The 26,348-nt window shown below is 45.2% G+C and overlaps 3 protein-coding genes across 6 annotated transcripts; 2 read left to right on the top strand and 1 right to left on the bottom strand.

Moving 5' to 3' along the window:
* The first annotated feature begins 395 nt into the window (after positions 1 to 395).
* LOC147956826 (MDIS1-interacting receptor like kinase 1-like) lies at positions 396 to 2,462 on the top strand. Its single transcript, XM_087537198.1, has 3 exons — positions 396 to 684; positions 1,007 to 1,718; positions 1,815 to 2,462. The coding sequence occupies exons 2-3, from the start codon at positions 1,064 to 1,066 to the stop codon at positions 2,180 to 2,182; spliced, it is 1,023 nt and encodes a 340-aa protein (XP_087393324.1). The 5' UTR covers positions 396 to 684; positions 1,007 to 1,063; the 3' UTR covers positions 2,183 to 2,462.
* Positions 2,463 to 9,534: 7,072 nt separating this feature from the next.
* Positions 9,535 to 12,655, bottom strand: LOC125518051 (MDIS1-interacting receptor like kinase 1-like). 4 transcript variants are annotated; one of them, XM_087536882.1, is made up of 3 exons: positions 12,216 to 12,655; positions 11,003 to 11,701; positions 9,535 to 10,916 (listed from the first exon to the last, which is right to left on the bottom strand). In XM_087536882.1, the coding sequence occupies exons 2-3, from the start codon at positions 11,646 to 11,648 to the stop codon at positions 10,546 to 10,548; spliced, it is 1,017 nt and encodes a 338-aa protein (XP_087393008.1). In that variant the 5' UTR covers positions 11,649 to 11,701; positions 12,216 to 12,655; the 3' UTR covers positions 9,535 to 10,545. The 4 variants fall into 4 exon arrangements, with proteins under 4 accessions (XP_087393008.1, XP_087393009.1, XP_087393010.1 ...); XM_087536883.1 differs by having other exon boundaries at positions 12,292 to 12,655; XM_087536884.1 differs by having other exon boundaries at positions 12,421 to 12,655.
* A 475-nt stretch (positions 12,656 to 13,130) lies between these two features.
* On the top strand, positions 13,131 to 19,647 carry LOC147956825 (protein FAR1-RELATED SEQUENCE 5-like). The gene is made up of 6 exons (XM_087531468.1): positions 13,131 to 13,147; positions 13,244 to 13,257; positions 13,342 to 15,026; positions 15,489 to 15,546; positions 19,027 to 19,058; positions 19,174 to 19,647. The coding sequence occupies exons 1-6, from the start codon at positions 13,131 to 13,133 to the stop codon at positions 19,645 to 19,647; spliced, it is 2,280 nt and encodes a 759-aa protein (XP_087387594.1).
* Positions 19,648 to 26,348: the final 6,701 nt, after the last annotated feature.

The following is a 26,348-nucleotide window of genomic DNA, read 5'->3' as shown; positions in this document are numbered from 1 at the left end:
TACACGGATAGAATTTCAGCTATAAAAACTTGGCTTGGTTATGAGAAGTAGTGAGATAGAATTTCAGCTATAAAAACTTGACAAATTCACATTTATAACTTCAACATCTTCTGATATTGAGAGTTATTACTAATTCTGTGACGAACAAAAAGTTCCTAACATCATCTAAATAAATATGCAAAAGTATAGAAAATTTTGCAGCCCATTTCATAACCAAGTCACTGAACTTTATAGAATTATGTTGGTTTGTTTTGTGCGTGCAACTTACAAGAGTTTAGTTTTCTAACTATTGTATGTAAGCCCAACTGACATATGTGGTCCGACAGTCAGGGCATAAGTAAATGCTGACGTCACGTACAGTGGATATTGGATTTCCACTCCCACGGTGCCACCTCATCTCTCCCTCCCTTGTTCCATTCCCCATTTATTTCTACCTCCGATCTGTCGGCGTTGGGGTCGCCGCGGAGGCCACCCGGATCTGGATCCGGAGGAGATGATGGAGCCGCCCGCCGTCGCTCTTGTCGCGCAGACGAGTTGGGACGGCTGCCGCCGTAGTCATCTCCGACGCCGCTGCGACCAACAGAAGGAACCTCCTGACATGCCCGTCACACGTCCACTGCTGGCCTGCTGCCCTGTTCTTCACCACCAACCTCCTCTCTGCTCTCTCTGTTCTAGTAGCAAGTGGTAAGCAACGGCTCCCTAAACTGAATACTTCCGTTGGTGCCAGCTGGCTTCTGAATGTCATCTATGCACTAGTAGTAACTGAATCCTGGTAGACATAAATACCCAACAAAGTTATAGTTGGTGCATGCTAGAACCAATTTATCATCATTTCAGTATTTTGATCCCCCTTCTCTTAACTGCGCAACCATCAGAAATATCAAGGCCTTGTTCTCTTAACTGAAATTCTTCAGATTCATCATTCTTTGTTGTTTGCCAACAACATTTGGTTGTCAAAGTAATTACGAATATCCATCTCTTACAGTTAAATAATAATTGTGTGCAGGTTGAATGGTTGAGCACCATTGACACTAACCTCTTAAGTGCTACTCGGCCGGTGAAAATGCCTAGGTTTAACCATAGCAGCCGTCCTATGTCGCCGCATATTGAGTACAATGATCATCAAGACATAGTTGACAAACTTACTGAAAATAATAAGAAAAGGGTGTGGGTTAGCAGAATGGTAGGGGATGGCCAACTCTACTTGGTGGATGTTCAGCGCACTCCAGGCATTGGTCTCCCTGGTACGCTGGTCGTCAACAAGTTTCAGAACGTGAACCCAGCACTACGAGTGGATGACAATGTCAAGAACCGCTGCAAGTCAGAGATGATCCTATTGGGCAGCATCGCTCATGACAACATCATCAAAATGCTAGATGTCATCCAGAGGGATGAAGCCATCATGCTTGTCTACAAGTACCCTGTGAACCGCAGCCTTGACTACTGGCTGCACCAGCGGGAGGGGGCTGGCCGGCCACTGAGCTGGCCGGAGAGGAGGACCATAGCCATCGGCGTGGCCAAAGGGCTCTGCCACTTGCACCATGGATGCAATAAACCGATTGTTCACCACAACATCAGCTCTACCAACATCTTGCTTGATCAGAATTTCAAGGCCGTGATCGCCAGCTTTGGTGCTGCGCAGATGAACATGGCCGGGCTCAATCAACCGTTACCAATAATGGACCTGCCTCCTGCTAACTTTGGGTATGCAGCTCCAGGTATGTTGGGCAATTGGTGAGCACAATGAAATTCTATCTTAACCACCTTGGTCCTATAAGTTCTAACTAGTACTGATTGTAATTGATTATCTGCAGAATATGGTATCGCGGCAAGCCAGCTGACAGAGAATGTGGACATTTACAGCTTCGGTGTGGTGTTGCTGGAGCTCGTCACAGGCCGGGTGGCAAATGGGGCTGGAGTGGATGGTCAATTGGCAATCTGGGCGCGGGCTAACTGCAATGATCTGATGGCAAACAGGCACGAAAGGTTCAGAGAAGCCGTGTGCATGGGCATCCCACACCCACGAGGGTCATACATGAAGGAGATGGTGGCCATGTTCAAGCTGGGCATGGACTGCACCGTCGAGGATCCACAGCAAAGGACGTCCATGCTGAAGGTTCTGGAACGACTCCGCCGCGGCCATGCTCGATTCCATGGCCTCCTCGCCTGCTATCAACTGTGACGCCACTGGCTAATCCAAGTGCCTTGAGTCTGTTTGGAATGGTGGTATTGTTTGTGTGGATATCGGTATTTTGTATGGATTTGAGCTAAATACCGTTGTCCACGCAAAAAAAAAACATCATTCCGAACAGGCTCTTACTTTGTGCACCTAATTGTCTTCTGGAAAAAAAGGGAAAAAGGAAGAAAAAAAGGAAGAAAAAAAGAAAAAGAAAAAAAGGATGTAGATCTGATGTATCCGCTATCAATATAATATATACCAGCTAACTTTTATACGATTGTCCTTTCTGTTTCCTTCTGTTCTTGGGTGGATACACCCACTTCTTCAGAGTTCATAGTTCGTGGGCGCGATACAACTGTATTCACCTGCCTAACAGAGAATCTGGTTGATTTATGCAGTCTCCATATGTGCAAACAGAGAATCCCATACTTAGGAATAGCTCATTTGGAAGATTCTATTATATTACATTGAATCCACACTCATCGTTAAATTTTTTTTGAAAACAGTGGTACAAGAAATAAGGTACCCTGAATTTTTGCACTGCACTGGACTTCACTCATGTTAACTATTGTTAGAGTTATAATATAAGTCATGTACCCCTTTGTATTTATCCCGTTGTATAAGGGGTTTCCTGCATATGTTCCACACATGTATATATATATCGGCCTATGGCCTCATGGGAATACAAGTTGCCTATTCCTAACATGGTATTAGAGCTAGGTTAATTTTTTCGCACGCTGCAACTCGTGCGTTCGATCCCTCCTCTCCAGATCGATCCCTCCTCTCCAGATCTTTGTTGCCGCTCCCGATCGAAGCAGAGTGCCTAGCCAGATCGAAGCAGCAGGCCGCAGGGGGCGATCTCCCTGCTCTCCCGATCGGTAATCAAGCTGCCGCTCCCGTTCGCTCTCTGGATCGCAGGACTCCATCGATCTCCCAGCGCTCACTCTCCCGCGGACGCCCGTCGCTTCCAGCCGACTGGTTCCGCTCGTGACCGATCCAGCTGCCAAGATCCTGTAGCCGGGTCCTGATCGACGGGCCGGCCTCGATCTCCCAGCGCTCCCTCTCCCGCGGACGCCCGTCGCTCGCGTCCTCTCCAGCGGACGCCCGATCCAGCGCCGGCCCGATCAGGTCACTGGTGCTCTCGTTGGTTCTCAAAAAAAATGTCTGCTGCATCGGGCTATGTTGCTGTCCCTCGCTGTCCGGTGATCTTTGATGGTACTAACTACACCGAGTTTACTGGCTTCATGCGCATTCACATGCGTGGCATCCGTCTTTGGGGTGTTCTTTCTGGCGAGGTCTGCTGTCCGCCACGTCCAGTTCCTCCGGTGGCCCCTACTCCGCCAACTCCATCGGTTCTTCCTACGGATGCTAATCAGGCCGCCAAGGATGCGGCTAAGGTTGCTGATGAGGCTGCTGATCGTGCTTATGATGAGAGGGTTTTGGCTTATGAGGAGGCTCTTCAGACGTATCATGGTGCTCTGTCTGTTTACACCCAGTGGCTTGATGATGATGCTCGTGCTGCAGCTGTTCTCACTGCTATTGTTCTGCCTCAGTTTGCTTCTGAATTTCTGGGTCTTTCTACTGTCTTTGAGATGTGGACCCGTCTTCGTGAGCGCTATCAGCCCTCTGGTGATGCCTTATACCTCTCTGTGATCCGTCAGGAGCATGCTCTTCAGCAGGGTGACTCTTCTGTTGATGACTTCTATGCACAGAGTTCTGCTATCTGGCGCCAGCTTGATTCTCTTCGTAGTGCTGGGTGTCGTACCTGCCCCTGTTGCCAGGCTGTCCAGGCCAATTTGGAGTTTCATCGCGTCTATGAGTTCTTGTCTCGGCTCCGCAAGGAGTTTGAGCCCCGGCGTGCTCAGTTGTTTGCTCGTGGTCGTATTTCTCTCATGGAGGCGCTTTCTGAGATTCGTGCTGAGGAGACTCGCTTACGTGGTGCTGGTTTGCTGGAGGTTCCCTCTGTGCTTGCTACTCGTGCTCCTACGCCACTTGCTCCACCGGCCCCTTCTCGCTCGACTGCTCCGCCGCTCTTGCCCACTCCTTCTGGAGGCTCAGGTCGCCCCCGTCCACATTGCGCCTATTGCAACAATGATGGTCATCTTGAGTCTCAGTGCTACACAAAGAAGAAACACCTGCGCAAGGCTCGATCATCATCTTCCGGGACTTCGTCATCTACCTCGACAGCTTCAGCCATTGCTTTGACTGAGCAGGATATTCTGAGACTTAAGCGTCTGCTCGCGGCTTCAGGTTCTTCCTCGATGGGTACTGCCGGTTCTGTGACTGATGCTTCCCGCACTGAGCAATCACCCTCTACACAGTCAGGTACATCCCCCTGGGTTCTGGACTCTGGAGCTTCTTTTCATATGTCTTCTCATTCTTCCACTTTGTCCTCTCTTCGATCACTGGATTCTCCTATTCATGTCTTCACTGCTGATGGTACTCCACTTTCTGTTGCTAGTAGAGGCAATCTTACTACTCCTTCTTATTCTGTTCCTGATGTTGCTCATGTTCCTCGACTTACCATGAATTTGTTTTCTGCTGGTCAACTTACGGATTCTGGTTGTCGCGTCATCCTTGACGTTGACTCTTGTTCTGTCCAGGACCGTCACACGCACACTCTGGTTGGGGCTGGCCCTCGCCGCCGTGATTCTCAAGGTCTTTGGGAGTTGGACTGGCTTCATGTTCCTTCTGCTGCCACCACCATCGCCAGTTCTTCTGCTTCTGTCGCCTCCATCACTGGTTCTTTCCAGCAGTGGCATCATCAACTTGGTCATCTGTGTGGTTCTCGGTTGTCTTCTTTAGTTTGTCGAGGCCTTCTGGGGTCTGTCTCAGGAGATGTCTCTTTAGAGTGTCAGGGTTGTCGTCTTGGCAAGCAGATTCAGTTACCATATTCACATAGTGAGTCAGTGTCTAAGCGTCCTTTCGATTTAGTCCATTCTGATGTATGGGGTCCGGCCCCTTTCGCTTCAAAAGGTGGTCATAAATACTATATTATTTTCATAGATGATTTCTCTCGTTACACATGACTTTATTTCATGACTTCTCGTTCTGAGGTGTTGTCTATTTATAAGCGTTTTGCTGCCATGGTTCATACTCAGTTCTCTTCAACCATTCGTGTTTTTCGTGCTGACTCCGCTGGCGAGTATATCTCTAAGATGTTGTGTGGTGTTCTTGCTGAGCACGGGACTCTCTCTCAATTCTCTTTTCCTGGTGCTCATACTCAGAATGGCGTGGCTGAGCGAAAGCATCGACATCTTCTTGAGACGGCTCATGCATTGATGATTGCTGCCTCTCTCCCGCCTCATTTTTGGGCTGAGGCCGTCTCCACATCCACCTATCTTATCAATATACAGCCTTTCGCTGCTCTACAGGGTGGTGTTCCTTTCGAGCGACTTTTTGATCGTTCTCCCGATTATTCGATGCTTCGCTCGTTTGGTTGTGTTTGCTATGTTCTTCTTGCCTCTCGCGAACGCACCAAACTGACCGCTCAGTCTGTTGAGTGTGTCTTCTTAGGCTACAGTGATGAGCATAAGGGCTATCGTTGTTGGGATCCTATTGGTCGTCGGATGCGTATCTCTCGAGATGTGACTTTTGAAGAGTCTCGTCCCTTCTACCCACGCCCATCTTCCTCGACTTTTTCAGTGCAGGATATCTCTTTCCTCACTTTTCCTGACTCACCATTACCCCCGCCGAGACTGTACCTCTCCGTTCCACTTCCTCTCCTTCTCCACATCTAGTTGATTTGCAGCCACCATCCTCCCCGGTCTCCTCGCCTAGCATGTCACCGGGTTCTCCACCTTCATCTCCGGTGACTTCCTCCCCGGTCTCCTCTCCCAGCCTGTCACCGGATTCTCCACCTTCATCTCCGGTGACTTCTTCGTCGCCACCCCCTGATTCTACTTTGCCGATCCCTCCTTCTATTATTCCATCTTTTCCTCAGCATTACACTCGTCGTCCACGACCAGTCGATGCCTCTGTGGATGGGTCATCATCTTCCTCTCAGCCTACTTATGGCTTGCGTTCTCGTCCTCGTCCGCCTGTTGATCGCTTTGGATTTCCCACCGCTGGTGCTGCTGTTCTTGAGCCGACTTCTTACCGTCAGGCTGTTGTTCATCCTGAATGGCAGTTTGCGATGGCAGAGGAGATTGCTGCTCTTGAAAGCACTGGTACCTGGGATCTTGTTTCTCTTCCTCCCGGAGTCCGTCCGATCACTTGTAAGTGGGTCTACAAGGTTAAGACTCGCTCCGATGGTTCTCTTGAGCGTCACAAAGCTCGTCTTGTGGCTCGTGGTTTTCAGCAGGAGCATGGTCGTGATTATGACGAGACTTTTGCTCCTGTGGCTCATATGACCACTGTTCGTACACTTCTTGCCGTTGCCTCTGCACGCCACTGGTCTATATCTCAGCTTGATGTTAAGAATGCCTTTCTTAATGGTGAGCTGCGTGAGGAGGTGTACATGCAGCCACCATCTGGGTATTCTGTTCCTGCTGGCATGGTATGTCATCTTCGTCGCTCTCTCTATGGCCTTAAGCAAGCCCCCCGCGCCTGGTTTGAGCACTTTGCCTCTGTGATCACTGCTGCTGGTTTTTTAGCAAGTGCTCATGATCCAGCATTGTTTATTCACCTTTCTCTTCGTGGTCGGACTCTTCTTCTTCTTTATGTTGATGACATGATCATCACGGGGGATGACCCCGAGTATATTGCCTTTGTAAAGGCCCGTCTTAGTGAGCAGTTTCTTATGTCTGATCTTGGACCTCTTCGCTACTTTCTTGGGATTAAAGTCTCTTCTACCTCTGATGGCTTTTTTATATCCCAGGAAAAGTATATCCAGGATCTTCTTGCTCGTGCTGCTCTTACTGACGAGCGCGTTGTTGAGACTCCTATGGAGCTCAATGTTCACCTCCGTGCTACTGATGGTGATCCTCTCCCTGACCCGACGCGTTATCGTCATCTTGTTGGCAGTCTTGTCTATCTAGCTGTCACTCGTCCGGACATCTCTTATCCGGTTCATATTCTGAGTCAGTTTGTCTCTGCCCCCACCTCGGTTCACTATAGTCATCTCCTTCGTGTTCTTCGATATCTTCGAGGCACGATCTCTCACCGTCTATTCTTTCCTCGCTCCAGTTCTTTACAACTCCAGGCCTATTCGGATGCTACGTGGGCTAGTGATCCTTCCGATCGCCGTTCACTTTCTGCTTACTGTGTTTTTCTTGGTGGTTCTCTCATTGCCTGGAAGACGAAGAAATAGCTTGCAGTTTCCCGTTCGAGTGCCGAGGCTGAGTTGCGAGCAATGGCTCTTTTGACGGCAGAGGTGACTTGGTTACGGTGGTTACTTCAGGATTTTGGTGTTTCTGTCACTACACCGACTCTGCTTTTATCTGACAGTACAGGTGCTATCAGCATTGCACGCGATCCTGTGAAGCATGAGCTCACCAAGCATATTGGTGTTGATGCTTTCTATGTGCGCGCTGCTGTGCAGGATCAGATTATTGCTCTTCAGTATGTGCCTTCCGAGTTACAGTTGGCGGATTTCCTGACGAAGGCTCAGACTAGAGCACAACATGGCTTTTATCTCTCCAAACTCAGTGTTGTTCATCCACCATGAGTTTGAGGGGGGGTGTTAGAGTTATAATATAAGTCATGTACCCCTTTGTATTTATCCCGTTGTATAATGGGTTTCCTGCATATGTTCCACACCTGTACATGTGTGTGTATATATATATATATATGGCCTCATGGGAATACAAGTTGCCTATTCCTAACAACTATCATCTTGAGTTTTTTTTTGTTGTTCTTTATTTTCTTCATGTTAGGAATAGTTCATTTGGAAGATTCTGTATGGTTAATACCCTAGATCTGCACCCTCTATTAAAATCTCATAGAATTGATCTAGGGGTTTGCACATATGGAATGATGACATGGTTAACTGATCGGTTACAGGTACAAGCAACAATGTGAGCCACTCTTGCCTTTCTTCCCTGTACATTTTGCTATCCTATATTCCTACTGATGGTTGCTCTGCAGACCTCTGTTGCCCTGTGTGCAAACTTTTTGTTGCTAGTTGCTGACATTGTTATATTCTGCAGGGTCACTTTTGTGGTAACGGTCCTTGTCGGCATCTCCTGCTGACTGGAACTGTACTGAGCAACCCAAGAGTACTGAATAACTGGCAGTAGTTCCAATGATTACGCCATATCTAAGCCATTTTGACAGCCACTATGAACGCTATGTTGGTTTGTAAGGCTGGCAGGTTGGAACGAATGCAGTGACAACTGTTGATTGCTAGGTCCGATCTTTCTATTTTCTTCTATCACAATAAAAAGAATTTCGTTTCCCTTTATAGATTTCTCAGGTAGTTTGTGTGTTATACTTTTAGTTTAATGTTTTCTTTTCCTAATTAAGTGAAATCTCTGTCTGTCCGTGTTTAGTTTCTGCCCTTTGGTTACTGACTTGGTGTTTTTCCAGCCGGGCAATGAAAGCAGTACTGAATAACAGTCAGCAGAATTCAGCCTAACTGTTACTTGTAATTGAGATAACACAGGTCAAGACCAAGAGCAGATGCCATACATGGCGCCAGCGAGACAAGTTACAAGCACAATAATTCTGGGAACACAATTAATACCCCTCACGGTACCACCCTTGATCTGACTAACCGCATCCTTGAGTTTGGCTTCCAGTTGGCTCTTGCCAGTAGAGCTCTTAACCAAAACGCAAACATGCTTTTCTGCTGTACATCTAAAGAACGAGTGCTCAATAGATTCACCACAATCACAAAAACTAAATCTGGTACATTTACATTTCAAGTTTATTCTGGCAAGATTATCTCATGTCAGAGTAATCTTTTTCAGCAGCCACTACATGAACCATTTTACTTCTAAAGGCATTTTAACACACCACATCTTCCCATTAACTTGGGCTAGGTTTCGAAGTCGCATAAAGAGATCGAAGTGTAAAGTTCCAAGATTCGGTTAGAAGCCGAAGAACATATCATTTTCCTAAGTTAGCACTACACCAGCACATAACCCTTTAACTGCATCCACATATCAGCTGTCTCTACCCATAGAGTCTGAACATTTTTGTGTCTTCTTGAATTGGTGGTTGTCAGTCGCGGTGTATTCTTAATAGTGATTCGCTTCTGCAGAATTCTACTGCTTGTTTTCCTTCTATGAGTGCTAGGTGTGAGGACTAGAGCAGCTATTTGACATACCATCATCCAGAATAGGGATGGCCACATATTATATTTCAGTTCCTTAAACTCACTGGAGATACACTGAACTACCCGAGAGATCAAGATCCTTTGAATACAAATTCATGGGTAGTTATTTTTAATGATTTAACACTCACACCAGAGCTGATTCCCCACTCCCCAGGCATGTATGACTATCACTGTCAAACAGTTCCACAAACACATTGGACTTTTATGGCGAGCAACAACAGAAACAGTTTCATCCAATTAGCACATATCATGCCTTATTTAGCAAGAACAGAAACAATCTTTTGACAGTTCATAGCTTGGCAGGCGCTAGTGCTTCTTCCGTATCAGAGGAGGCAGATGGAGTGGTGTGCAATTTACATGCAAGATGAACAGAAAAGAAGAATATTACTTTGTTAAGGAAAACCGCAAAATGGCAGAGCACACGAGATGGTTGATTACCGACCAGGTTCAGTCTGGTCTCCTGAAAGAAAGCTTTCTGTACATCTGTTGTTGGGGAATACCCGCGGAAACACAACATATGAAGCTATAAGACAGCAGTATAATAAGTTCTTGCGAATGATGGTTTAACTGGTATTAAGTACCTAAGATCGCTGTCTCGTAATGGAAGAAGGCATTGTAGCAATGGATATGGCAGGGGCACCCTGATTAAAAAAGCAATATGGGTGTCAGGAACAAATAGTCAAGGAAAAATACAAATAATATGGTATAAAAACAACAAAGGATCATAAAAAGAATGAACCTAGCTAACAATAGTGATAATTGTTAGTACATGCTCTCCAAGCTAAACACAGACATGGTACATGTTCAAGACCTGTTCCGTAGTTCAGTTCTGCTTCAGTCAGTAGAAGGAACATAGACATAAAACGTGACCCTGCAGAATGTACCAAATAACAATACCCAGGATGATGTTATGCCAGATACTAGTTGCTCAAGTCCTCACAAGTAGCAGCAAGAATAGTTTGCACACAGACAAGGAAAACAAGCAGCAAAATTTTGCAGAGGTGAACACAACAGGACAGCAAAATGTTCTCGGAAAAAGGCAGGACAGTCCACATCACTACTTGTACTAGAGATGTATCTACAAATTTATTCAACCGAGTCATCATATGAACCATTCAATCGTGACATCTAGAAAAGACAACAAGCATCACAACAGATAGCAGGTGAGGAGACCATGGAATGGGCCACGCCCACAGCCGCGGCGGAGTCGTTTGAGAGCCATCCGCATGGACGGCCTTTTCTGTGGATCAACAGTGGTGCAATCAACACCCAGCCTAAACACAGTTGCCATCTCCTCCATGTACCGCGCTTGATCTGGGATGTCCCTGTCCACGGCACTCTGGAACATTTCCTGTTGGTTTGCCATCAGTTTGGTGAAGTTGTTCCGCGCCCAAGTCGCCAAATGACCATCCGCTCCAGCTTCATTGGCCATCCGCCCCGTGACGAGCTCCAGCATGAGCACCCCAAAGCTGTAAGTGTCAACCTTCTCCGTCAGCTCGCTTGCTGCGACCCCATATTCTGCAGTTAATCATTTATTAGTATTAGTTAAAAGACAAAGCTAGTCAAGACAGAATTCCATAACGTGCATCGATCGGCCAACATACCTGGAGCTGCGTAGCCAAAGTTACCAAGAGGCAGGCCCGCAATTGGCAACGGTTGGTCGAGCCTGGCCATGTTCATTTGTGCGGCGTCAAAACTGGCTATCACGGGCTTGAAATTCTGATCAAGCAAGATGTTGTTGGAGTTGATGTTGTGGTGGATAATCGGCTTTTTGCATCTGTAATGCATGTGGCAGATCCCTTTGGCCATGCTGATGGCAATGACCCTCCTCTCTGGCCAGCTCAGCGGCCGACCAGCATCCATGGGTTGGTGCAGCCAGGATTGAAGGCTGCCATTCACCGGATACTCATAAACAAGCATGATGGCGTCTTCCCTCTGGATGAGGTCTACGACTTTGATGATGTTGTCGTGCGGGTTGCTGGCTAACAGGAACATCTCCAAATTGTAGCGGTACTTGACATTTTCATCTACTTGTGGTGCTAGGTTCACGATCTGGCACTTCTTGACGACCAGTGAAGTTGGGAGACTGATGCTAGGAATGCCTTGAATCTGCACTATGTACAATTCGTCATCCCTTACTATTCTGCTAGCCCACACCCTTCTCTTATTATTTTCAGTAAGGCTGTCGACTATGGCTTGTCCATTGAGCGCAATAGGCAGTGTCTTGGCAGGACGGCTCCAAAGCTGCATTCTCTCAGCGGCGGTGTAGCGCGTGATGAGGTTTGTGTCAAGGACGTATCAGCCTGCAAACATATTATTTATTAGTATTCAGTATTATTGTCTCCTCCAAACATGTATACACATATGCTCCCTCCGGTCCTAAATATAGGTCTTTTAGAGATTTCAATATGGACTACATACGTATGTATATAGACGTAGTTTAGAGTGTACATACTCATTTTGCTTCGTATGTAATCTATATTAGAATCTCTCTCCACAAAGATTTATATTTAGGAACAGAGGGAGTAGTAATTACTAAATAAAGAGATATAAATAGAGATGAATGTTTGTAATTATTAAGTTTGACAGCAAAATGTTGACAGGAAACCCATACATGGAACAAACTACTGAAATGATGATATCTGAAATTGGCCGTACGTAGCCTGCACCTACTATAACCTATAACGTGTATTGATATATTCTAAGTACAAGGGAAGGGGGGCATGCTCTACTAGGATTCAGTTACTGGTGCAAATCAGATGACAACATTCAGAAGTCAGAACCCAGCTGCTGATCAATTCATGGAGTGCTGCTTACCACTTAGTCACAGCGGAGAGGAGGCATGAAATTGGTTGAGGGGAAACGTAGAAGGAGAAGAGAGGAGCGTATTCACCACAGGAATCTGACGGTTAATCACGGGCGGTGGAGATCGAGAGGCGGCGGTGGCCGGAGTTGGAGAAGAAAGGCTGGAAGACTGGCGATGCAGTGCACGGGAGCTCGAAGTGGTGAGGAATGGGCGTACCGTACCGGCACACCGACGGTGGGCCTCCCACTCGGGCACGGCCAGCCGTCCCAGGTCGCCTGCGCAACAAGAGCTTCATCTCGTCCGGATCCAGACCCGGCGGCCTTAGCGGCGACCCCAGCGGCGACAGATCTAACGTCTCCGGCCGGATCGACGCCGATGGGATGGTGGAGAGGAGAAGAGAAGGGGAGAGGAATGCTGCGTAGAGAGGGAGACAGAGATGGGCGGCAGATTCTCTAACTTGCTTATAGCAAGTCAGAGGCAGCCCAGCGCACGCCAGATGCCGCTCGTTCTCGATCGGTCGGCTGCTTCTTTCGATCCCTCACTCAGCCTAAAATAAGCAGCCCAGCCCAGATTTCATAGCCCACCTTAAGGTCTACTTCAACACAGTGGAGGGAAAACAAAACTTCAAGCGGGAGCACGAGAGGATTTTGGCGGGAAACGTGTGCTGCGCTGCTCTGTCGCGTGCTGTCTCAGCTTTGGGCGATCGCTGCGGCAACTCCAAGGAAATCAGCTGGCCGATCGAGGAAAACTTCTGGCGATCGATTCCAGCCATCGTTCCTCCTCCTCCTCCTTCCAAATTACAGGTAGCAACCACAAATCTCCCCTCTTTGTCTTGTATTTTCTTCACAAATTGGAAATTTTCTTACTTGTATTTGTTCATGATTCCTGCAGTAATTATTAAGTTCATGTCTTCAAATTAAGAGATAATGGCAAAAACCAACAAGTAAGTTAGGCTTACACTGGAATTCCTTTGCTGACATCTAGATCTATAGCAAGTTAGGCTTACACTGGAATTACCTATATATTTATTTTGGTGCAGGGAGAATGTGATTCGTACGTCCTTACCTCAAGTTGGTCAGAAATTCACAGACTTGGCTGAGGCATAGTCATTTTAGGTTAACTATGGAGGCCGGGCAGGTTTTGAGGTCAGAAAAAGGTCAAGCTGGAAAAGTAAAATTGATGGAGTGGTAACTTCATGTAGATATGTGTGTGCAAAGGAGGGTCGTCGAGTACACGACAAGAGGGATCATCTCACAAAGAACCCTAGAGCTGAAACAAGAACAGATTGTGATGTCCATACGTGTCTTTCATTAGATCGAGTGGCAGGACATTATGAAGTGGTGGAGGTAGTGCTTGCTCACAATCATGGTGTCTACTTACCACAAACTTTCCGTTTGATGTCATCACAACGGAGGATTTCAGAATTGCAAACCGTTGAAATTGAGGCTGCCGATGACTCTGGAATTAGGCCAAGGCATGCACATGACTTGGCTAGTCGCCTTGTTGGGGGGCCAATGAATCTCAGCTACACGCCTCGTGATCACAAAAATCACTTGCAGAGCAGGCGCCAAAGAAAGTTAGCATATGGTCAGGCGGGAAGCATGTTGAAGTATTTTCAACAAAAGCAGGCTGAGAATCCGTCTTTCCAGTATACTTTACAATTGGATTCCGAAGAACAAATAAGTACTATATTCTGGGCTGATGCAAAGATATGCATTGATTATGCACACTTTGGAGATGTTATCGCCTTTGACACTACTTTTGGCACAAACAAAGAATATAGGCCTTTTGGTGTTTTTGTCGGATTCAATCATTTTAGAGAGACCGTTATTTTTGGCGTTGCTCTTTTGTTTGATGAAACACGTGGCTCTTTCAAATGGTTATTTGAGGCTTTTGTAGAGGCACACAACGGAAAGCAACCTAGAGCTATATTTACCGATCAAGACACGGCAATGGGATTGGCTGTTGGGGATGTTTTCACCCAAGCATGGCATGGCTTGTGCACCTACCACATCATGCAAAATGCCGTCAAGCACTTGTGCAATAGCAAAGTTGAAGAATCAAAAAAAGAGGAAGATGAAGATGAAGAACCTCATATCCTCTTAGATTTCAGCGCTTGTATGTATAATACTGAGGACGAGGCAGCCTTTGAAGAGGCATTTGACATCATGAGAAATAAGGTGGATAAGAAGAAGGCCTCATGGCTAGATAGCATCTACAAGTTAAAAGAAAAGTGGACTGAATGTTACATGAGGGATGTTTTCACATTGGGAATGAGAAGCACACAATTAAGTGAGAGTTTCAATAGTGATTTGAAGAAACATCTCAAATCAGATTTTGACATCATTCGCTTCTTAAAACATTTTGAAAGGGCTGTGCAAGGAAAAAGAAACAAGGAGCTAGATGCAGAATTTGAAGCTACTAAAGAACTGCCTAGAATAGGGATGGAGACTCCTATGTTGTTGCAAACAAGCGAAGCTTACACACCGACCATATTTGAAGCATTCAAATCTGAATATAGAAGATCCATGGCTGCATGTAGTAGAGCATTGGATGGAGATAATACATATGCTGTTACAATTGTGAGGGCTAATGGTGATTTGAGTTCCGAACTAGAGCGCATAGTTGTCGGTGATCCTTTGGAGCAAACGGCTTCTTGTAGCTGTTTTCAGTTTAAAAGGACCGGAGTATTGTGTGCGCATGCTTTAAAAGTTCTTGACTTGATGAATATCAAGTTATTGCCAAACCATTATCTTTTAAAGAGATGGACCCGAGAAGCAAAATCTGGAACTATACAAGATACCAAAGGAAGGGATATAATTGTGCATATTCGGTTTCCCTTATATATTAGTCCAGGTTATAGTAATGTAATTGATGAGTTATGCATGCGTGTGCAGTTTCCACTATATTCTTCTAGAGATTAGGCTTGAGCAGGGAGTAGTAACCGTCTTGGACTCTAAACGAAAAGATCCCCAGGAGTATGCGGACATGACTGAAATCCTCAAGAAGTAAGTTAAATCGATCATTATCCATCATATCAGCAACTTTGTTCATTTCCTGATAGTAAGTAATTGTTTTCTTTGTCCGGCAGGGTTTGGAGAAAATTCACCAGAAAAGTTCCGGGACTGCCGAAGGAGCTGGAATTTAGACACCCGAAAGTAAGTACTATAGTAGCATGTTCCGCGCATCTCCTAGTGATTCAAGCGCTAGTTTCATCAATACCATTTAGCATTCTTGCTTATCAGTTTGATTGACCTCTATTTCTTGTAAAGTGGTTGTGACAGGAAAAAGGAAATGATTTCTGTGGATACTACGTCTGCGAGTCCATCCGCCACACAACCTGTGAGCGGAGCGGGTACTCTGACGAACAATATGAAGTACGTAAATAACAACATTCACAATTTTATTTTATTACCATCATTTGTATTGAGTTTCATTCATTCATATATATATATATATATATATATATATATATATATATATATATATATATATATATATGTATTGACCCCTTTCTTCAAATTAGATGTTTCGGAAGCGGGATGAACTCCTAGCACCAGCTCGCATGCGAGCAATTCAAGAGGAATTGGCGGCATTCTTTCTTGACCAAGTGATCGCTGAAGACGGAGAATACTATGTGGATCATGAGTCCGTATGATTATATTTGTAAGAGATAATTATTGTATATATGTAGCCGGTAGTGTCGGATAGATATACGAGAACTTGTTGTTCGACCAATCTCTCGGAGAAGGAGAGGTGGTCGATATCACTTCTCTCTGTATGCATATATGTTCATGACGATCTTCTGTTTCCTTTGTTTGCTTACTAGCTAACTAGCGTGTCTACTCCTCTCTATACGTATGTATAGTACGTAGCGTCGACCAAGCACGGACATAAGAGAGGACACTTCTCTCTATTAATTATAGCTAGCTAACACAATATATGAAACACCTAAATTAACCCCCCAAAACCCCCAACCCCCCCTTTTAAAAAAAAACAAAAACCCCAGCCACAGAAATGCTGACGCGTGGATGCCTATTGGTCCCGGTTGGTGCCACCAACCGGGACCAAAGGGTCTCCTGCCTGGGCTCCGCGCACAGGCCACGTGGAGGCCCATCAGTCCCGGTTCTGGATTGAACCGGGACTAAAGGTACGGGGCATTAGTACCGACACTTTAGTCCCGGTTCAGGAACCGGGACTAAAGGCCCTTACGAACCGAGACAACAGGCCATTTTTCTACCAGTGTAACATAGTTGAGTACTATTAAAGTCCATGTTACTAACATTTCATGTTACTTTCTGTCACATGTGCTTTGGACATGTATACTAGTAGCACATACTCCCTCCGCTCCTAAATATAAGTCCTTTTAGAGATTCCAATGCGGATTACATACGGAGCAAAATGAGTAAATCTACACTCTAAAATATGTCTATATATATCCGTATATAGTCTTTATTAAAATCGTTAGAAAAACTTATATTTAGGAACAGAGGGAGTAATAAATTGATACATCAGCAAATTTCTGTGTTTCCTTTTATTATTTATGGTATAATTTGCATGGTTGTTATAATTGAATTCTTATAGTCACTTAGTTCCACATGTAGCATAAATAGTTTTTGGAGATTGCGTACATTAATCTACAAGTTGAAAATATATTCTTTTCGGTTCTTAGAAAATTAGTCGGTCCATACTCCTTGTCTTACAAAGCATCAGAATTCATCATGTTCCTAGAAAATAAAAAATAAAACAGGCCGGACAATGCGTCAAACACGTAGAGCACAAGGATGAGTCCGAGAGTTGTCAGACGTACCATGATGGCGTCCGCGCAAGTTTAGTACAGAACCGTGACTGACGCCCCAACACCGGTAACCGCTCAGCAGGGAGAGACACCACCGATCTGCACGCAAATATCCAGAAACAAGCAAATATATCCACCTAGAGTGGATCCCGGAACAACCAAAGTTTAGTACAGTATGGAAGAGAAGCCGTGCAGCGTTGAAACGAAACCGTGCCTTGACTTTTATGTGGCTTCCTCTTTCCCGCTTCACGCACTTGGGCTTTCTTCCTGGTTTGCGTTACGTCCTCCTTGACTGTTTCCCGATTCACGCACTTGGATGTCTTCTTCCGCCTTTTCTTGCTTTGACGCACTAGTATATTTCATAAGAATACTTTAACAATATAGTTTCGCCACTCGACAAAACTTATTGATCTTTTATTTTGACTATTTTTCGGCAACCCTGCATAGTATTTCAATGTATATTATATCATATATAGATCCGGTTGAGGGCCAACGCGGACGAGGGAGAAGAGAAAAGAGGAAAAGGGTTCGGGGCATGTCCGCCCGGACATATATGTGGCGTTTGAGAAGTCTAGTTGTAGATGCACAAAGAACATCTATAGCCGGACCCCCTATTTCCTCCCTAGACGTTCGAGTCAATGCCTGGTAAAAAAAACTGACCTCATATCTATTTTCTGGTGCCGTTTCCGGAAAGCATAACACTTGGCTATTTCCGTTCATATGTAGTTTATCTTTTGTCTGTTGCAAAATCAGCTAATCATGTCTTTGGAGATGTCTACTTAGAAAAATCTGGAATCTGCAATGGAGGAAAAAAGCGACAAGATTCCACCCATGATTATTAATAATGAGAAGATAAAAAAATGAACAACACTACTGGACAAATGAACATTTGCACGCCCACGACCGGTGGTACTTTAGGAGTCCTGTAGATGCTCTAAGATCTGTATCTGCAATAAAAAAAGAAAAAAAAAGATCTGCATGCAACCCCGTCCCCTGCGACGCCCAGACGTGGGATCCTTCCTTTTCCCTGGTATAAATAGTAGGCCGTCACCTCACCACCGTATCACCAAAGTATTTTCTCTCCACCGTATCAGTACCACGATCCGCCGCAGCAGCAGTCCGCTTCTGATTTATCCATCCAGATCGAAGGTGCGTGCACATTTTCATTTTGGTCGGTTGATAGTAGCTTCTTTTCTCTCTCTTTTTTTTTTATTGAAGGTCAGTTGATAGTACTAGTAGCTCGAACCAAATACGCAACGCATGCGGCACCATTTTTTACCGCTCTTTTCTTTTTTTGCGGGGCAGCATTGTTTCACTGCCGACCACCCATTCTTTTCCATAGTCTGGTAGTAGCTGGCTCAGGCCCTGTTTGGTTCATAAGTCCTAGGACTTTTTCTAGTCCCAACTAAAAAGTCCCTCTCTGTTTGTTTTCAAAAACTAAAAAGTCCCTAGTCCCTTCCTAGAGGTTATTAAATGACCATGTTGCCCCTAGTATATAGAAAAATAACAATCAAACAACACCATGGGGTGGCGGGTCAATGGATGTCTTCATTTAGTCTCAAATGCTTAGTTTAGTCCCTAAAAAGTCCCTCCCGTTTAGTAAAAAAGTCTTTAAGAAGAATTTTTTCTAGTCCCTACACAAAGAAATCCCTGGAAACAAACACCCCCCTTGTTTCTTAATGGCCGATATACAGTAGTACTATTATAGGTTGTTCTGATGGTTTGCTGGGAAACTGCACTCATTGGTGCATCTAATTTCAGCCATTATACTATTATGTTTCCCAAAGGATGATTTCGGCGGCTTTTGATATTTATATGAGCGTTAACATTTTTCTCTTTTTTTTAGTTAAGGAGGGTTTCCCCTTCGATTTCTATTAGAGAAATCAACAAACGAGAACAAGTAGCGGGTTCAGGTCCCAGTTAACGCCATTCTACAGCGAACGCACATCCAAACTTTTGGTTCTACAGTAATATTTTGCGGATTCCAGAAGCCATTTTGTTTTATTGTTATTCTACTGTATTAGGTTTAGATTTGGGTCTGGTCCGAAATTTCGAGGTATTCGTTTCAAAAAAAAATCGAGGTAGTATGACAGGATGGGTCCACCCGTCAGCACCTACTTCCTCGAAGCTGACGAGGGCTTGCATCAAGAATACAGCCTCGACAACTGTAGGACAGTCAAATTAGAGCAAACCACACCTCCCTCGTCTGGTCTTCCGTCGCCGGCGTTGGGGTCGGCCGGTCTGGATCCGCGGGAGATGATGCGGCCGGAGAGGTGGGATACGCCGTTGTGGCGCAGCCGAGTTGGGACGGGGACAGAGGAGGCTGCTGTCCCCTGCTCGTGCCCGTGCCCGTGCCGTCGTCGGAGGCGGCCAAACGCACGCACCACACGCCGCCGGTACGGCACGAGTACATTGTCGGACGGGGCAACGACCCGTCCGTCGACGTTCCTCAAGTCCGGTTCCTCACCTCTTGGAGCTCCCGCGCACTGCATCCTTCCTCCCCCGACTCCGACCGCCGCCGCCGCCTCTCGATCTCCACCGCCGGTGATGCACAGTCAAATTCCTTTCGTGCGCACGCTCCTCTCCCCTTCCTCTACGTTTCCCCTCAACTAATTTGCTGCTGCCACTTACACGGCTGCCATTAAATTCTTCTTCACAGGCCAACTCGTCATGCCATTAATTTGATCCCTGTATCTTTCCTGCAGTTTGAGTATTTTAACATCATTTCAGTAGTTTCATCCTTGTACCTATCATGTACTACTATGAAGACCCATTTTGCATTATAAACTGCGCACCACCACCAAAAAATAGCATGCTCTTTTCCTCAAAAAAAGAAAGAAAAGAAAATCATGCTCTGATTGTTTTAGAGTACTACTGAAATAACATCCTGCACTGTTTCAGAAGGCACGCAAGTTCGTCAGATTCATCATTCATTTGTCGTTTGCTGTCAACACTTGGGTATCAAACTCACTACAAGCATGGATCTCTGTTTTTCTCTCTGTATAGTTATATACTATATCTTTGGAGAAAGAGGAACTGAGAGAGTACTACAGTAGTGGGCACTAACAAGTACAGTAATGTGTTTGCAGGTTGATAGTTGATACACGCTTGACACAAACCTCTTCACGTGCTACCCGGCCCTGCCGCTGAGAGAATGCAGTTCTGGAGCCGTCTTGCGGCGGCGCAGCCTATTGTGCTCAATGAACAAGCCATAGTTGACAACCTTACTGAAGATAACCTGACAAGCACTTTTACTACATGTTCTGTTCCCTTCTCCCATATTTTATAAAAAATTAACATAACACTATTAAATCCAGCTTAACAATTATTAGAAACTTCTAAACAGTGTTATATTATGTTGAGTCTACACTTAGTCTTACATCGTGTTCAAAACAGTGGGAAAAGAAATAAGGGACCCTAATTTTTCGCAGTGCGTTCAGTCTCTTCTTTCCAACCTAGTTGCTCCGTACATGTTGATGATCCTCTTAAGTTGGCAAGTAGACGGGATAAAAATGTAGTAGATTGGATAAATAGATCTTGCGGGAACGCGAGATAGAATAAATAAATAAAAATTGCAGTAAGGTATTTTTGTATTTTTGGATCAATAGATCTAAAAATAAAAACAAATAAAAATAGATCACGAGGAAAATATAATAAAGAAGAGACCCAGGGCCGTAGATTTCACTAGTGGCTTCTCTCGAGAAAAATAGCATACGGTGAGTAAACAAATTACTGTTGGGCAATTGATAGAACTTCAAATATATTTGCAAAAAAAGATAGAACTTCAAATAATCATGATGATATCCAGGCAATGACCATTATATATGCATCACTTCCAAGATTAGTAGACCGACTCCTGCCTGCATCTACTACTATTACTCCACACATCGACCGCTATCCAGCATGCATCTAGTGTATTAAGTTCATGGAGAAACGGAGTAATGCAATAAGAACGATGGCATGATGTACACAAGATCTATTTATGTAGAAATAGACCCCATCTTATTATCCTTTATAGCAACGATACATACTTGTCGGTTCCCCTTCTGTCACTGGGATCAAGCACCATAAGATCGAACCCATCACAAAGCACCTCTTCCCATGGCAAGAAAAATCGATCTAGTTGGCCTAACTAAACCAAAGATTCGAAGAAGAAATACGAGGCTACAAGTAATCATGCATATAAGAGATCAAAGAAGACTCAAATAACTTTCATGGATAAAAAGATAGATCTGATCATAAACTCAAAGTTCGTCGGATCCCAACAAACACACCGCAAAAAGAATTACATCAAATAGATCTCCAAGAGACCATTGTATTGAGAATCAAAAAAGAGAGAGGAAGTCATCTAGCTACTAACTACGGACCCGTAGGTCCACAATGAACTACTCACGCATCATCGGAGAGGCACTAATGGGGATGATGAACCCCTCCCTGATGGTGTCGAGATTAGATCTGGTGGTTCTGAAACTTGCAGCAGCTGGAATTTACTTTCGTTGACTCCCCTAGGGTTTATGTAATACTGTGGTATTTATAGAGCACAGAGGCGGTGGGGAGGCCACCGAGGTGGGCACAACCCACCCAGGCGCGCCCTGGTGGGTTGTGCCCCCCTCGGGGCTGAAGGAAATATGCCCTAGAGGCAATAATAAAGTTGTTATTTATATTTCCTTATATCATGATGAATTTTTATTATTCATGATAGAATTGTATTAATCGGAAACTTAGTACATGTGTGAATACATAGACAAACAGAGTGTCCCTAGTATGCCTCTACTTGACTAGCTCGTTAATCAAAGATGGTTAAGTTTCCTAGCCATAGACATGTGTTGTCATTTGATGAACGGGGTCACATCGTTAGAGAATGATGTGATGGACAAGACCCATCCGTTAGCTTAGCATTATGATCATTTAGTTTTATTGCTATTTCTTTCTTCATGACTTATACATGTTCCTCTAACTATGAGATTATGCAGCTCCCGAATACCAGAGGAACACCTTGTGTGCTATCAAACGTCACAACGTAACTGGATGATTATAAAGATGCTCTACAGGTGTCTCCGATGGTGATTGTTGAGTTGGCATAGATCGAGATTAGGATTTGTCACTCCGTGTATCGAAAAGGTATCTCTGGGCCCTCTCGGTAATGCACATCACTATGAGCCTTGCAAGCAATGTGACAAATGAGTTACTTACGAGATTATGCATTATGGAACGAGTGAAGAGACTTGCCGGTGACGAGATTGAACTAGGTATGATGATATCGACGATCGAATCTCGGACAAGTAACATACCGATGACAAAGGGAACAACGTATGTTGTTATGCGGTTTGAACGATAAAAATCTTCATAGAATATGTAAGAGCCAATATGAGCATCTAGGTTCCGCTATTGGTTATTGACCGGAGATGTGTCTCGGTCATGTCTACATAGTTCTCGAACCCGTAGAGTCCGCACGCTTAACGTTCTATAATGATTTGTATTATGAGTTATGTGATTTGATAACCGAAGTTTGTTTGGAGCTCTGAATGAGATCACGGACATGACGAGGAGTCTCGAAATGGTCGATAGGTAAAGATTCATATATTGGAAGGTTACATTCGAACACCGAAATGGTTCGGGTCGTATCGGATAATTTTCGTAGTACCGGGGGTTACTGGACCCCCCCCCCCCCCCCCGAGGGGAGGGAGTTAATGGGCACACATGGGCCTTAGTGGAGGAGAGAGGGCCGGCCAGGAAGGTGCCCCCCACTTGCCAATCCGAATTGGACAAGGGGTGGGGGCGGCGCCCCCCTTTCCCTCTCCTACTCCTCTCTTTCCCTCTTTGCTATTCCGAAAAAGGAAAAAAGAGAGGGGAATCCTACTTGGACTAGGGAGTTCTAGTAGGACTCCCCACACCTGGCGCGCCCACCTTGGGCCGGCCACCTCTCCTCCCCCCTTTATATACATGGGAAGGGGGCACCACAAAGGCACACCAACTCTTCTCTTAGCCGTGTGTGGTGCCCCCTCCATAGTTACACAACTTGGTCATATCGTCGTAGTGCTTAGGCGAAGCCCTGCGCTGGTAACTTCATCATCACCGTCGCCACACCGTCGTGCTGACGGAACTCTCCCTAGGCCTCAACTGGATCAAGAGTTCGAGGGACGTCATCGAGCTGAACGTGGAGGTGCAGTACGTTCCGTGCTTGGATCGGTTGGATCGCGAAGACGTTTGACTACATCAACCGCGTTACTAAATGCTTCCGCTTTTGGTCTACGAGGGTACGTGGACACACTCTCCCCACTCGTTGCTATGCATCTCCTAGATAGATCTTGCGTGATCGTAGGTAAATTTTTTGAAATACTGCGTTTTTTTATAGAAAGACTGTAAGGGAATCCCTACAGTATAATTGGTGCAACAAACCCAAATTGCAAGTAGCGTGCCTTGAACCTGGGTGGGTGGGAAGACAGCAGCCCCTTCCAACCACTAGGCTATGCCTTAGTCTGCTTTTGAAATACTGCGTTGCCCAACAGTGGCATCCGAGCCAGGTCTATGCGTAGATGTTATATGCACGAGTAGAACATGAGTTGCACCAAACACGTCAGGTACAGAAGAGAATAGTGTCAAGTAATTTGTGCACATCTGACTCGAAAGGTTACAGAACAAATGATCATGCATATGAACTAGACGGAAGAATAAGCTTCACTCTTGAGCAATTGTTTGCAATGGGCAAAAGTTTGAGAAATTAATCCAAAAGCAGTCAATGAATAACTGAATACGAGGTTACAAATGTGAACCAGAGCAGATGCGACAGGGCGGACGGCACCGTATTCGGTTGGAGTGACAAACTGAACCCATAATCAAGTTGCAGCTAATTCTATCCATGGTGTACAGCAGTAGAGCTAGGCAGGAAACCAGAACCGAACAGCACGCCCGTGTGGCCGAGCAAATCACAGTGATTGCCTCAGACGCACACAGTAAATGAAGCAATCGTGTGCTGAAACATAATTCAGATTACAGGGGCAATCAGCCATGTCCCATGAAGGAGGCCAAGACAGCAGAGCACAGGCACAGATCCTATCCTATGCTAGCTAGCTGGTCAGGACCATAGCAGTGCTAGTACGAAAGTGCACAAAACACAGCACAATTACCTTCCGGCATCAGATGGCACGGTTTCAGCATAACTGATCATGTATAGAAAAATAAACAGAGAAGAAGAAGATAGATAAACAGGCCGCCCTGCAAGCCACGGCCACGTGCATGTGCACTGACCAACAGCAGCACGAAACGGCCAGCAGTAGCAGCAGCAGCAGGGAATGCCCACCTCGCCGCCGGCGCCCGCGCAAGTCGCCCCCCTCGTTGCAGCATCTGCGCCGCCGCCCACCGCGGCACCAGTGAAAAAACTGATTTTAGATCAAATGCACTGTATTGAATAGAACAACAAAAATTGATGGAGAGAAAACTTACAGTTGCATGATGAACCTCGTAGGAATGACACGAATACGAATTTGTTCCTCCTACTCCTCGTAAACCTCAAATAGAGAACAAGCGACGGATCTGTTCATCCTCCTCAGAGATCTCAAAAAACTGAAAGCAATTAGGCAACAAAATCTCTCTCAGAATTTTGTGTGAATATTTAGGAGAGAGAGAGAGAGAGAGAGAGAGAGAGAGAGAGAGAGAGAGAAAAGAAGAAGAATCAACATGAGGAAGAAGAGAAGATTGAAGATGAAGAGGCAACCGGAGAAAATGTTTGTTCCTGTGAGGAGATAAAAGCGGTGAGGTCAATCAATTCGTGGGAGCAAGGAGTAATTAAAAGATGGGAATGGGGTGATCACCACAAGAAAATTAAATGTTTCTTTGGAGGTGGAGCGACACAGGAGGGCTGCTGGCCTTCGACGGCTGTACAAAAGCTGACCTTTTTCCAAAGGGTGGGAGGCTGGGCTTTGATCGGCTATCTGGTGTGTTATAAGAAAAAGGGTTTCCCCCCACTTTGCATTACAAAGCAACCATCTGATACAACCAACGATAGAAGCTGGGGCGGAAACAGCACAATCACGCCCAAAAGAAATGAAAGAGAAAAAAAAAGAAACAAATGCCGATAACGGCAGATCAACAAAAACGACGAAGCCTCGCGACCACTGCATCCACCGGAGATCGCCCACCAAGCTTCGAGACTCCGAAGCGCCGGTACCAATCAACACCTCCAAGAAGGGACGCGACGATGATGACGCTGCTGCCAAGGGTTTCCCCCGGTACGCGGCGAGGAGAGAGGAAGGGTAGCCCCGACGCCCTCCGAAAGGTCCGACGGCACCCTCAGGCGCCACCGCGTCGGTGTCGGCCAAGCCAACAGGGATTTCTCCCGATCTCATCCTCCACCTCAGGCACTCCGGAGCTCGCCACCAAACATGTTTTGGCTGAATGGTTTTCCATCGACACTAGTTACCAGATTTGCAATACATGGTCGCCACATTTTTTATAATGAGATACCAATTTTTTTCATACCGAGTTACCAGATGTTTTCTATGTGTTATCAGATTATAGTTCTAGGAGAATTTTTGTGTTATTGTGGCTAAGTTATTATAAATCTTGTAACTAAGCGTACATAAATCTCGTAAGTGAAATTAATCTAGTAACTGTTGATGAAAAGTTGTCAAAACATATTGACATGGGATCTAGTTTCAAAGATATACTCCGATAAAGCCAATGGTGAAAGCAGTTTTTCAATCAGATTAAAAGGTTCGAGAGAAATAAAAAATCAAAATCAAGAGTCTTTGATTACGGCATGCTTCCATATAGTGATCCTTTTTTCTCTGCATGCATGCATGAATGACAAATTGAGGGTGAGCACGTCGCCCACGCAGTGCTGCCCTTAGTAGTATTATATGAAATACATTGTCTTACGTAAAAGCCAGAAAATAATTCCAACTTATACAAACAACACAATGTCGCACCCCATACATCCGCTCTCAAAGTATCATTTCAAACTTGTTTTGTCGATCATTCTAAAAAAGGTAGCATAGCAACCACACTGTCTATACTACTACATTTACTTGGGCTTTACTTCATGGTTGCTGAAAAATATATAATGCCCAACATGAAAGAATAAGGACAGTGACAAAAATATTATCTAGAACTATGCATAATATCAATACACAATTGTACATAGCCAACAACTTCCAACTATGAACATCATGATGCTTGGGGTGCGTGCATATATGTCGCCCCATCACGACTCAAGTAGTAGCATCTAGTTCTACTAGTTGAAACACCCTTCCATCACATTCGAATCTATGAAAGGTGAAGATGAAAGAAGAGTTGGTCTTTGAGAGATGGTATATGAACACAAATATAATGTAAAAACAATATCAGG

Source organism: Triticum urartu, chromosome 7A (genome assembly GCF_056163025.1).
Source record: "Triticum urartu cultivar PI428250 chromosome 7A, HENAU_Tu73, whole genome shotgun sequence".
Lineage (NCBI taxonomy): Eukaryota > Viridiplantae > Streptophyta > Magnoliopsida > Poales > Poaceae > Triticum > Triticum urartu.
Note: the sequence above shows the minus strand (reverse complement) of the source record. Positions and strands in the feature narration are given on the sequence as shown.